Source organism: Homalodisca vitripennis, chromosome X, assembly GCF_021130785.1.
Source record: "Homalodisca vitripennis isolate AUS2020 chromosome X, UT_GWSS_2.1, whole genome shotgun sequence".
In the NCBI taxonomy this organism is placed as follows: Eukaryota; Metazoa; Arthropoda; class Insecta; order Hemiptera; family Cicadellidae; genus Homalodisca; species Homalodisca vitripennis.
In genome coordinates this window covers 28,282,820-28,297,513 of record NC_060215.1, presented here as the reverse complement: position 1 = coordinate 28,297,513, position 14,694 = coordinate 28,282,820, and the positions used below count along the sequence as shown (strand labels likewise).

Below are 14,694 nucleotides of genomic sequence, written 5' to 3'. Positions count from 1 at the left end.
ACCCATTTAAATTGACTCATAACCTTTCATACCTAAGATTGAGGCTAAATGTAAGTTTGACTATGTCTATTGCAACTACTGTTGATTAATAACAATAAACATATTTCATTTCATAATTAATTAGTTAATTAATGAGAAATTCTTAAAATTATACGTCACTATTCCAGTCTCATTGTTTGTCAATATTTTATACCTTTACCAATATTTTATTTTATGCCTTTCAGTTTGGTGTGTTAGGTGTATTACATCCATGTACTTGATCATCATGTTATTTTTAATACCAGTAAGTTAATTTTTATTTTTCCAATTGTATGCAAATAGGTCTCATTTTTCCTTATGAACGACATTCACATGCGTATGTTTTCAGCTCTCATGACTCAATGTCGGAGTCGCTATCATATCTTGTGTGTGTTTTCACATCATATAAACAGGTTTATTCCAAAACTTGTTCACCAATTTTAGAGGGTAATGTTGTATATATAGCTGTTTATAATTTTTTATTTTTTAAAGTGCAAAAACATAACTTTTTAGTTGTAAAAGGTATTTGAATATCCTAGTGATATATCACTCATTTCTGTAGCTATTAATGCTGAGCATCCAATCAATACTAATTGTGAATTTGTGGTTTAGCTCGCTCATGATCAGCTAACAGGACAGTCTGTACCAACATACGAATCTTGCAGCACTGCTGCATTCAAGCATGGGAGAACTGAGACAGTGAGACCCTGCACTGTTGAGACCCAGGTACTATACTTCCTAAATCTGTTTTTTTTTTTCTTAGTTACAGTACATCTAAGATACTTAGTGGAAGTATCATTTTATAAAATAAAAAAGAATTATTTTCTCTTAAATGTTCTAAGTAGTATGTAATTTAAGTTATAGTTTTACTTAACCCTTCGCACGCTACTAATAAATCCATTAACTTCCCTATAACGCCAAAACAAGTAACAAAATTTTTTGTCTTTAAGTTCAAAGCTAATTTTTATTACAACTAAATTATAAAAGGTAAAAGAAAAAAGTATAAAATGGCATTTTTCTTAAAATTAGTGTATTTATTGATAAAAATAACAAAAAGAACTATTTACAAAACTGTTTATTTTAAAATAAATTTAAATTTCATTGTAAAATGTAATTAGTCTGAAAAGTTTTTTAAACTACTAATTATTAGTATATTTTTTAATCACAACACTACCACACGATGAAGAATAATAATGAGATACATAGTAGATGCGCACTCGTGACAACCAAGAAAGCAGTAATACACGCCACGGATATGTTTGGTTATGGCTCTGTAGAAGACACTGAACTGACAAGCAGGTGGACAGCTCCCCTTCCCCTGCCGCAGTGTTAAGGTCGTTTATAAATACTTCCTTGGCAACCATGATGAGCATGGAGTGTGCACCGGGCATTTCGAAGGCCATTTGTGAAATAAAACACTCCCCAGCAGACATAATCTATAATATCAGATATAACTGTATTCGGTCAAAGTGTACCATTTTAATATATCCGTCTAAGGTGTGGGAAGGATTAATTTAAAAGAATTTTTATTTTCAACATAAAAATACAATTAGTCTCATGATAGTCTATGATATAATCAGAATATGAGCTATATCCATATTTTGGGGTTTAGTTCCAATAAATACACTAGTATTTTAATACATTGATAGGATACACTAGCAGCTGTGTATGCTGTGGCATGTGCTGCTAATAAAGAAATATTCCAGTTAGTTCCTTATTTTGTCAAGAGATTGCAGCACTTTCCAGCCACAACTGGATAAGGATTGAATTTTATAACTGTACAATACAGTGGGCCACACGTAGTGGCTGACGTGCTGAACAGCAAAACAACACGGGCCATTAAGAGTGGTCTGGTGAGCTGAGATGACAATTACAAAAGTTTGAATACATTTGCAAAGGGTTAAACCTAAAAGCAAGATGGCTACTAAAATTCAAAACTAGCCAAACTGAAATTACTTTATTTTACAGATACATAGTAAAAATCATCTGGTAATGATAAATAACTATTTCTAAAATAAATAATAGATAATTTCTATATTCCATACTTTATGGTTACACTAGCTCCAGAAAATTGAAATTATGCAATATTGTGAATTATAAAGTGAAATAAATACCTGCCCTCACCTCCACTGCCACCCGAAAATTAAATAATTATTTATTTAAAGAAATTTACATTCCCGCCTAACCCATCCCCTCCAAACAACAATATTCATTTCCACATAAGGTTAAAAATGCCATTGTTAGAATTGTCTGAACTTGAATCGGATTTTTCTCCATCAGGTTTTTGAAACTCAAGAAACAGGTGTTTAACAAGTTCAATATCCTCCTCGATTGGTCTTCAGCTACATATACACAGTCTCAATACAATAAACACAACAAACAAAACATAGGAAATGAACCAAGATAGCGATCCGAAACAGTTTGTGTAAAAAGAAACAGTGGAACCCGGACTACACACGGGAAGCAGTATAAACTTCTCCGCCCGTTACTGGGCTCACACTGAGGCAATGAGTCAGGGCTGCTTCAGGGGGCAGCAAATGTGTTAATGACTCAGCTGCTTAGGGTTCACAGAGAGAGTCACGTTAATTTTATAAAGTGGATCAAGATTACCATTTGAGATTTGTGGCAGACCAGGTAATCTATCTATCCACCTCACACACGGGAGTGGGGTGAATGAACCGAGTTCTGTAACACTTTTCTGACGGGTGTATGTTTACAACTGTACAAAATTATTAATTATATTTCTAAAGGTAAACAATGTAATTGAAGTGTGTGATAATAACGTAAAGACATACAGTATGAAGAATTACTGTTGGAGTTGGCGTGATAAATTGGGTCCACATCACAATCATTGTGTAGTACAAGAAAGTTCTCATTAAAAATATTTAGACACAAGAACCGTTGGTTAAATCAAATCCTTAAGTCTAAAATAGTTTCAATTGTTTGCAATTCAATTATATGTGATTATGTTTCATGAGTGTAACAGAGACTTTACCTATTACAGAAAAAACATTCAGTATTATTAAGTAGTTTTATCTTTGACGTAGCTGTTAAATAAGTAAGTGCAGTAACTGTTACTTGTGTGTAAACTATCTTATGTGTTTCCAGAATATGTGTAAGGCCCTGAGGCAGTCCCAACAGCCCACGAAGTCTGAGCTTCAGCAAATGCTGAAGAATTGTTCAAAAGTCCACTCTCAGCTGATCAAAGAAGCAGCCATGGGTAATTTTTGTTTTACTCTTCACTCATATTATTATTTAAGTAGTCGGAAAACTTCTTAAAAATGTAATGTACATGTAACGGTTCTCTTTATATTATCTTCAAAAGTTCTAGCCACTATTAATAGAAATCCATGTATCTCAACAATACATGAATTAAAAATAAAGTATAATGCAATCGTTCCAAGAACAACTTTTTTAACTAATTAATTTTTTATCAACACAGTATTTTTTCAATTAAAGGAGCAACCAATGACAAAAGGTTTAGGTACGTATTTTCATCCATTCGAAGGTAGTTGTGCCAATCCTTTGGGGATTCCCTTTAATTCCCTTATTAAATTACATGTGAGTACGTACCCCTCCTTGACAACCACTGTTTACACTACAATTCGCGTTTTTATAGCCGTTTCCTGTTACCATTTAAGACTACAAATAAAGCCAAAATTGCATTCGCATCTTCATCACTGGTGGACATAACACGCATTGCAAGAAGTTCACTACACAAAAATACTGCTTGCCGGACATGATTCAACTGAAGGTGTATGGTGTATGTGATGTTCAGGCAGAACTGTCCGGCTTGCCGGTACGTGTATGGCGGCCTTTAGATTTTGGTAATACACGCACAGCTACAGTCCAATTATGCAAGAACTGGTTGTAATCCAATGTAGTAGGCCAAATATGGACTCTTTGTGTACACTTCCGACCTTCACTCCACTATTACCAACATAACTCCATCTACCAGAGGCTACAGCTCTGTAACATCAAAGGAAATTTAATGGTGTGCTTCTTTTTTTAAACTTCTATAATCCCATTCCATGGTGCCGCATGAAGACATTCTTCAGACACGTTTTCTTTACTTTTTTATTAAGTGTACCAATCTCAAGGACTTGAAACACTTGTAGCCATTGTGACTGAACACAAAGCTTTTTACAAGGTGGTACCCAGACATGGGACTAGTGCTCTGGAGGTAAAGTAGTACACTTATCTCACCCAAGACAGGTGTCTTACAACTCTTTCTGAGTTCAGTGCAGTCTGTGATGTTGCTTGAAGTGGTTTGTGACAGATCTTGCAAAAATGAATGTGCTCACTCCTCGTGTTTTGTTATGGGGGATTTATGAGCTTCTTCACCGTGTATAATGATAATTGTGTAATGTTTAATCTATAGTTAATGGAAAATTATTAAATTTTCTATACATTGATTGTTATTTGAGGTTTAGAAAAATACCAATTTCACAGAGTTAAACGTTATACATGAGCAAACTTGTTATATTGTTATAGAAAATTCCTGCCTATCAATAATTTTGTTTACTTCTTGTAGCCCTTATACTGATATATACTTATATTTTCAGGACTGGGATTCGATCGTCATTTATTTGCCTTAAAGTTGATAGCCGAGAAGAGAGGTTTAAACCTGGAGGTGTTTAATGATCCGGCGTACAAAGCAATAAACCAGAACATCTTGTCAACGTCGACATTGGCATCCGATTATCTTGAATTGGGAGCATTTGGTCCTGTTGTTCAAAACGGTTACGGCATTGGGTAAGCTACTTATAAATTCACAAGTAACCTCACTTAACTGTTTTAAATTGTTAGGAAGTTTAGCACGTGAAGGAAACAGGAATTTCCGAACATTTACCATCGTTCAGTGATCCAAAAAATCAAAAAATCAGTAAAGGTACGTTTCAAGATCTGCACTACGTTTCGTTTAGTAACCTGTATTCTGCAGTTCAGTTTAAATGATTAGTGTTGTGTTAGGTTAATTATTTACCTGAAGAAGAGATCAGATTGCAGATCTCGAAACGTGTTACTGATTTGTTGTATCACTGAACAATGGCAAATGTCCAGAAAAATCCTGTTTCCTTCACAATCCTTCCATCGTCAAAAACAAACTTCAAACACACAAAGTTTAGCATGTTTATAGAACCCCTCTTCTTTAATGTACTCACAAATTAAAATTCAAAAACGAACTTTCAATTGAAAAATAAATGCCTCCATGAAACCCTCTCAATATTTAATTAGTTAAATGAATTAAGCTTTTACACAGTAGACACAGATCTGTATGCCTGCATATAAACAGAACAGAACATCTGTATTATCTGTGTGTGTGTTATCTGTATTGTTGCACACATATTGCACATTTAAGCAACAAAAATGTAACAGTCCTTTAGAATTAATCAGTTTCAATAAAATAAATTAATGTAATGATACTAATTTTTAGAACTCTCCATCAGTTGAAATTTGAAATGTAACATTCACGTCACCATTATACTTGAGAAAAATACAAGTTATATAATAATCCCAAACAATAGAAATAGCTTTTACTTCTCACACATTCTCTTTAATTTTATTTTAAGAGCTCATAAACATCATAATTGAAATTTTGCCTCATTGGACATTCCGACTGTTGTTTACTTACAATAATTTACTTGGTGCCAAATAAAATTTTAGCTCCTAAAGTTGATTGTAGATTCGTACAATTATAAATTGCTGTGATAATTTGGCTCTACCATCATATTAATTAAAATTTAATGGCAAAAACAGTATACTGGATCCAAATTCTGTATTTACTGTCCACAAAAGATTGAATTTAAGTAAAATAAATGATCACTCTGAATAGAAAATTTAATCAAGTTTCAATTCATAGGTATTCTCTTGTAATGGTTTTTAATATGTGTCTAAATTATTAACCTAAGAAATCAAATTGTTACGGCTGTATTTTGTTTCTGACACTGTTTAATGATGCAATTAGAATGTAAACTGAATTGAAATATAATTTATAACATATTGTTTGGTCTTGTGTGTATAGGTATTCTGTTTGGAACGACAGGCTTGGGTGTATCATCACAAATTATTCCGGCCACTCGGATGGACTGGGGTTCCTCCAGGCTTTGGAAGAAAGCCTTAATAAAATCGAAGAGATTTTGAGACCTTAAGGCCTTCACAGTCACATATTATTCTAATGAGTAAACTGCTCAAACCATGTATGTAAACGCAGCTGATTTTGTGTATAATTTATAGTATTAACTTGTCAATTTCGAACTGATTCTTTTCCTATCATGACATGTTACTATGAATTGATTGGCTGCTAAGATTTTATATAAAATCTTGAATTAAGATACTTTTTAATGAATTTTATGTAGTTGTAGTTAGGTGATATGTGAATTGTTCAGAAACACCAAAGTTTGTTGTGTTTGTAATACTTTAAAGTGTTTATAAAATTTGTTTTAATTTGTTACTATTAAAGATATTTTTATTATGTTTCTTGTTACTTAATTATACACCTTTCATACATGTCATCCAATAATCAGTTATTCTTGGGAAATTCGGAAACAAAATGTTTTTCAGGAACACTAAAATATTCGGAAAATATATACAATTTATATTTCCAGCTGAATTTGTAGCTACTAGCTCAGTATGGAAATTAAACTGAATAAATATTTTTGTTAAAGTTCATTAATGTTTATAAGGGGCTTTGAAATTAATTGAAAAATCTCTATTTTGTGAAAATATATATATATATATTTCTTGTGTGCGTGTGTTTGTTACTTAACTCTTCCTAAACGACTGGACCGATTTTGATGAAATTTTGTGTGTGTGTGTTGAAGAAGATTCAAGAATCATTTTGATTTACAACTGTGTCCAGTTTAAATTGTTTATTTAACTAATGTTTTATTTATAAATTGTTGTTGATTGTGAAATGTTTGACCTTCGACCCGGCAGACTGCGTTATGACACATAATACAAAATGAACTGTTACTTAACAGCTGTTAATACTTGCAGCTGAAGTTCATCAAAGAGGCAGAAACATACAATCACATGTTTAACTCTTAGATATATTCTTTAACATTTTTAAAGAATAATGGACATTCAAGTAAATAATATTCTTTAGTTTTCTTAAAATGTGATTTTTATAAATTCCACAATTTGTTTATGACAATCAACTACCATGATATGAAGCTTTACATTAATGATTTTATTTCTTGGAATTGTAAGTTTTACTGACACTAACTTTTATGTTACCACTAGCTGACAAAAATTAGCCCACAAATGACAGGTATGACAATAGCGTTTGTTTGGTTTGAGGAGATAAAAATAATAATACTCTTACACTGCCAAGGACATGGGACTTTTGATGTGAACTGATGGATAGACTTTCATATAATCTCATAAGCAATCATTCTTGTTTTCCCCTTAAGCAACAACCTCTACTTTTTTGTTTTATTACCTGACTGTCAGGAGAGCATACACATAAACAGGTTACAAGCAATTTGACGTGGAAGAAAAAGTCATTTCTTAAATCCACTATTTCCACTTCCTAATGCCGACCTTGCACTTTGTTATTGTCTTGGCGAAACACACCTTAATAGGAAACCGTAGCTGTCTAAATTGAAAGTGGTAGTTTGATGGAATCAAGGGGATTCTAGGTTGACATTTTTTTCCCGCACCATAGCCTTTGTAAATGGTTTCTTCAATAACGTTTCTTTAACTTGCAGTCACGTTCCATCGCAAAGTTTATTGCCATATATTCGTATATTAATAAACAGTGTGTGGGATACTGTAAAATTATGCCTGAATGGAGTTTGTATACTGTAATTATTTAGTAAACCATTATTTTTTTAATCGAAATAAAAAACTTCAAAAATGTAAATACATGGATGGAAGTGTTAATGTTTCATGAAGAACAAAATACTCTTTACATGATTCATTGTAACCTAAATTCTACATTGTTCTTATAATTCTTCTTTGAAATTTGGATATTTTTTTCAGAATCAGTTAAATTTTTCCAAAAAGCTCCCCCATATCTCAAATGTAAAAATGCCTAGTCCGAACAGTACTTAGGGTTGTTACTGGTGGAACTATGTGGAATGTAAAACAAGTTGATCTAAGTTTATCTGCCAAATCTGGTATGTGTTCTTTCCAATTAATATTTTGACTCCCAAGAACCTTGCTGAAGTTAGTGACACTGTGCTCTTATAATAACAGAGTGTTAAAGGTTTAATGGATAACGGCAAAATCTGGCTTTTTGAACTATTTTGCATTTATAAATCAGCTTTATTTCCTTTTGAAACAGAGAGTGTAGTATCGTCAACAAAAAGAACGGCTGACACCACTCCTATATTTGATGGTAGGTAATTTACATCAAGAAAAGAAGGAATGGACCTAGCACAGACCCTTGTGGCACCTCCGATGATTAGGTCAAAAAACGTCTGAGCAAAGGCTTTACTCTCGTGTTAGGACCTCTGAAATTAGCGAATCAACGGTGCATTTACCTCTTCTAAAACCAAAGTAAATTATAATCACCTCATATTAGTACATAATTACATTTTTTGGTACTTTTTGTTTAGAAATTTAAACAAGCTAAAAATACCGGGGTTTTATAAATGAATATTGATCGGGGTGTTAACACTTTGTAGTTTTTTTCTACATATAACTTAAAATGATAATTTATACATCAAATGAAAGAGCAACTCAAACAAACAGTTTTGTTTGTTGTCAAGTTTTACTGAAATGCTTACAACTACGTCCTTATCATTTGCAGTTGTTACAAGCTATAAAGCCTGCAGACTATTGATTACGTGCCAATTTTGCAAACAAAATGTTGTCGCACGACAATGAAGATTTTCTAGATCATGTCGTTTTCAGTGCCGAATCAACATTTCACCTCTGTAGACATGTGAGCACTCGCAATATGCGTATCTGGGGCTCAGAAACCCCTCACGAGATGGTACAATTCCTGCAAGACCCCCCTAAATTGAATGTTTTGTGTGCTATATCAAGGCGGAAAGTTTACCGTTCTTTCTTTTTTGGAGAAGGAACTGTAACTGATGTTTGTTATCTTGATGCTCTTGAACTATAGCTATTTCCTCAATTGGAAGAAGATGAACCACAGAACTTCATTCGGCAGCAAGATAGTGCACCACCTCAGTGGCATAACTCAGTACGCGATTAGTTGAATATCCGTGCGCCCAACCGCTGGATTGACCGCAAGAGGTGTGTTTAGCATGGCCTATAAGTTCACAATGAGTTCAAAATGATGCCATGTGATTTCTACCACTGGGTATTTATAAAGAATTGTGTGTAAGTGCCTCCACTACCAGCTGACTTACCCAACTTAAGGAACACGATTGATGCAGCTGTAACAATCACTCCAGACACATTGATCAAAGTTTGGGAAGAACTGGGTTTTCGACTTGATATGTGCAGTGGGATGAATGTTGCGCACATTGAACACTTATAAGCTTGTAGATATAACTATCTGAGTTGCTCTTTAATTTCATGTATTAATTATAATTTAATAATAATTATATAATAAATACTATAACACGTTAAAACTTTGATATTCATTTTTAAACGCCCGATATACTAAAGTCAATGAGAATATTGAAACCGTCATTTAACCAAACATTACTTAACTTGATAACTAAACATTCAGCTACTAATGGTATTATGTCTTCAATGACATTATAATTACAATTTGAAATTATTTTATTGCTTGTGCAATAAAAATATAGCACTTATAGGTTTAACATCAACGTGCAAACTCTCTAGTTAAAAAATTAAACTTAGTGTTATCAGGAAAATGAAGCCAATTGTTTCCTTAAAAACATTTTTATAGAAGTTTTGGTATGTGACAAGCCTCCAGTGACTTAAGGGAACTTGTGTAAACAGTTTCAGGTTCTCTACTCTCTTTATTTTTTAGATTTAGTGAAAAATTTTATTTGAGCTTTCTACCTTTTTAATCTGCTTGGATGATAATATTTTTTTAAATCCCTTCTTATTGCACATATAGAACACAGATTGTTGTAATTATTATTAAAATAATTGTTGTAGATGAAACTTATGTACGTGGAACCACCATGCCAAATTTCAAGTTCATTTTTTTTTCGTTATTGAGAAATAGTGATCAGTAAGTGACTGGTATTAAGCTTTCATTGTTATAAGTGTGTGTGAATGTAGACTAAAAGTCTATCGTGCATTCCACATTGTGGTTAAATACAGTGAAAAATGTTAATTAAAGAATCATCTTCATTTGGAAAGTTGTCAGAAATAGGCACTGCCATTTTTGGCAGAGCTATTGTCATGAACAGTCACTTGGCTGGAAGTCTTTCAAACACCAAAACTCAGACGGCATCTTTGGCAGAGCTATTCTGAACAAGTACTTTTCTAGAAAAGGAATTGGCTAGAGAAACATGTATACAACATCAACGATTGAAACAAACTTTTTGGTAAAGGTGGATAGTGGTAATTTAATCTAAACAAGGCTCGATTATTGGGAATAGTCACTTCAAGAGACATTCCTACAGTTTGGGAAGGATTCCAAATGTAAATAATGAAAAACCTGTAATGTAAATTGTGAAAACCTTAAGATGAATGGATACTGGTGAAGAATTTGATGTGCACAGTTTGATCTTGTTGAACGTATAACAGAAATACTGCCTTACGAGCTGCTCATGAGGCGCTGTCGAGTTTGAATTGATGTGCCAAAAACCTGTAAACATTACAACATTATAATCATTCATATGTAAATTATTTTCACTTTCTCACCTTAGTTTAAGAGAAAGCAATTTGATCAAATGGGATTTAGTTTTTTTAGAAGAAAATATTGCTCTTGAGGTAGTTCAGACAATTATCTTTTATCACCAGAACTAAAAACACAACAAACAGTCATTTTTATACACATTTTAAAATCTCTGTAATACTACCTACTAAGGCTTGAAAGTATTTGGGTCATAAATGCTCATTAACAAGTATTTAAAAACTACAGAAATCCACAAACATCTGACAATACCCATACACACAACTTCGTTTGGTACTTTTGATGACAATTTTGTCACATTGAGAAGTTTTAATACACTAAAAATTAGCGTGAATGTTGAGTTTAGCTTCCCAGTTCACCTTTCGCTTAGTGCATTGTCTGGAATCTTACGCTGCTTCACACCTAACTCCTGGAATATGGAGTCATGTTCGTCTGAAGAGATAAAAAAGCCAACAAAGAAGCACTTTAGATCGTTTCGGCATCAGAGACACCTAGACTTAGACTACAAATTATAGTGTAATCCAGGTGAATAGGCATTCTCATTGTATCCTAAGGTGCACAATTGGTATTTTCTGTTAGGTACTGTCGTATATTTCCAGACAATGAGAATGCATATTCACCAGTGATAAAATCATGATAATGTCGGTTTAGTTGGTCAGATCTTATATTTTTACTTTAAATGTTTTTCCTGGTTACCTAATGCTTGAGAAAGTGGATTAGACTCTTTTTGGAGCTGGGCTACTCAGATATGATAGCCCCAAATAAAATATGCTAGTGATGTCAAGTCTGAAGGCTTCGCAGGTCATTCAAATTCTCTGCAAACTGCCTATCAACCCTTAGAGAAACATATTGATGAGGTATGTACAGGCGTTTATTCCAAAATGGAGTTGTGCATCATGCTGTTGAAACCACGGTTCTCTTTTTTCTCTGGTTGCTTCAATTGCAGGAACAGTTTTTCGACCAATAACTTATGATAATTATTGTAATTCAGAGTTTCTACAATAAAGAAGAGTTATAATATTTGGTCTCTGAAGTTTCACACAGCACAATTTTTTTCTGGGTACAGAGTAAGAGCATTATGATCCAGTGTGGGTTTTCATTAGTCCAGGTAACGATAGTTGTGGCAGTGAATTTTGCCATTAAGCATGAAAATAATTTTGTCTGAAAACACAATACATTCATAAAATTATCGTTTTCGACTTTTTAAATAATCAATTCAAAGTACTTGCTTCTTATATCAAATTCATCCTCTCCTAGTTTGTGTAATAACTTTATATGGATTGTATTTATTCCTGCTTAAACGGTGTGTTTAACGGAGATCTGCAAACACCATCAAGCTGCTGAGAAACCTACCTAGTGGAATTATGTGGGTCTTTTATAAATCCTCATAAAACCAGAAAAGATCTATCATTGCATGTAATAGATGATTTTGGTCTGTCTGATCAAAGCAAGTCCTTAATTCTTCCGATTTTTTCTTAATGACAAACGGTTCTTGCGAATATAATTTCAAAATAGGTGATCCATTGATATATTCTGGGTTAAAAATATCTGCAACTTGTTGAAATGACCCTTTGTGTAGCTTCTTATCCAGCATCAATGGGTGACTCTTACTGATTCACTCAATAAAACTATGGAATACTGCTAAGGAAAAATTGAACGGTCCGTCAAGGAGTGTTAAAAATAAGGAATTAGTTAGCAAAAACTGATTTTTGAGATAAATAACACAGATATCAGAACAGATAAGTGACCAATAAAGACACTACACGGCGAGGAACTAGCGGGATGGTGTCTGTAGAAGTGATGCTGATCACATGTGCAGCTGAAAACGCGGACGTTTGTGAAAATCGCTCGGCGAGCAATTCCAAAACATCCATCCACCGGTTGGACGGACGCCTGTGGCGGCGTTCCATTTAATAAGCATCCGAGCGATTTTTACCGAGCATCCAACCCATAGGTGTGAGGCGGCCTTAAACATGGTACTAGTATGAAGCAATGTTACAGGAAAGTTTAAAATAATGTAAGTTTGTTTTCAATTTTTGTATTGAAAGAAATACAAGCAAATAGGTTGCAAAATATCTAATAACATTTATATTAGATTTGTCAACTTTTGATTTTTCATATGTTCTAATGTACACATCATGTAGCATAATATCTAATAAGTTGGTGAACAAAGGTATTATGTACATGAACAGATTTTCTAGACTAATATGTAGAAGTAATTCTAAGAGATGTTTTACACAAACTAAAATTGTGTAAACCTGTTTTTGTAAAAATGCAATAAAATTTCTGAACTTGACTTTTTCACATTTTATTTGTTGTAACATATGAGCCACATTCATTTTCCAAATCCTTCGTTTACGGTCACCAAGAGTCCATCTATATCTAGAATAACAACAGAGAATACTACACGTTTCAGAACACAAATAAATTGCAAGCTAAGTCTAACCTTTGCTTGCATCAGTTACACAATTGTGCAACTAATGCACTCAAAGGTTCCAATGTTTGATGTTATGATTGAGCATCGCTAGTCTAGTAATTGTGGCTATCTCTGTGTATATATCTCCAGATAGAGATTTCTGCAGCAACTCGATGTTTGTTTTGGACATTTGTCAGCCAACGAGAAGGACATTATAATATGACAATATTCATCTAGAGACTACGTCCAAAGAAGAAGCTACTTTTACAAATTTACTTCGCAGTCATGGTCTCTTCATAATCAGCCGTCAACCTAAAAAAGGAAAGGCATGTTTGGATACCTTCGCCACAAACCTGCATAGATGGATCTTTGAAGTATCTATTAGTCAAGCCTTCGATTGCGTACCATTTGGCGGCCGTCCTGGAAATTAAGGCAAAGCCTCTCCTGGCAAGTGATGTACCGTCTCCCTCTTAGCAGTATACTAATTTTTACAAATCTTTAAAACTGATTAACTGGGATCGAGAAATGAGTAGTGGACCGGAAGTTTTGGACGTTCTATTCTATTTTTTCAGTCATAAGTTTAATGAGTTCTTTCCACTCCTACCAGTTAGAGACTCTCAGCAAAAGGGTGCTTTTAGGCATAAGTTAAGGAGGTTAACGGGAAGTGGTACTCATCTGAACTAGGTAAATTAAACGGCATATTCAAAGCTGCATGATTTAGTTTCGAAGGAACCTAATTCCAAAAGTAGGGTTCTACTGGACCCCCAACGCTGTAAATATAGGAATGGCAAACTGTCAGAAGCTAAAAAAATTAGCAATGATGCTTCCTATATCAACACTGCTCCAAGTCGATGCAACGAAGCTTGGGAGGTAATCAACCAGAACAACGCCAGGCTGCTTAAATATAATTTTCCAAGTAGCTCAGATGACTTCAGTAATTTTTTCTTTGATGCAGTGACGGAAATAATAAATCAATATCCTCAGACCGGTGCTAATAGTATTGACATTGGTAGAATCCCTACACACACTTGTTCTATCTTATCCTGGAAGGAGGTTAACACATTAAAGATACTGTTAAAAATTCAAGATGAGTATGGCTTAACATGTGATGTCTCCAAGTCAGTAATCAATGCAGTTATAGTACCTAACTGCATTGATTACTGCAGTAGGTCCATTTATAATAAGTCTGAGGTATGGAGTTTTTCCAGATTTTCTGAAAATAGCCAGAACTGCCCCTGGCTACAAGAAGCGTAGTCACCAAGTCCTGTCAAATTATCGACCAATTTCTGTGATTCCAGCTCTGGCGAAAATCATTGAATGCGTTATAAGGAACCAGCTGGTAGACTACTTCGAAACAAATAATTTGTTTTTGTACAGGCAGAATAGGTTCAGGAAAAGTTGATCAACCACAACAGCTTTTATGAAATGAAAAATGTCTTTATAAGAGGCGAAGTTAGGATTATAAAGTCCTCTCGTAAGTCCCTTTAAGGTTATGTCACTGGCCGTG

At 33.9% G+C, this 14,694-nt stretch overlaps 1 protein-coding gene across 1 annotated transcript in view; it reads left to right on the top strand.

The window, feature by feature from the left end:
- Positions 1 to 6,492, top strand: part of LOC124368847 (carnitine O-palmitoyltransferase 2, mitochondrial) — a 42,943-nt gene extending 36,451 nt beyond the window's left edge. Inside the window, exons 10-13 of the mRNA XM_046826285.1 lie at positions 631 to 744; positions 3,127 to 3,238; positions 4,584 to 4,773; positions 6,041 to 6,492. Coding sequence (XP_046682241.1) covers positions 631 to 744; positions 3,127 to 3,238; positions 4,584 to 4,773; positions 6,041 to 6,167 — 543 coding nt within the window. The 3' untranslated portion in view covers positions 6,168 to 6,492. The remainder of the gene's footprint in view (positions 1 to 630; positions 745 to 3,126; positions 3,239 to 4,583; positions 4,774 to 6,040) is intronic.
- The last annotated feature ends 8,202 nt before the right edge of the window (positions 6,493 to 14,694 follow it).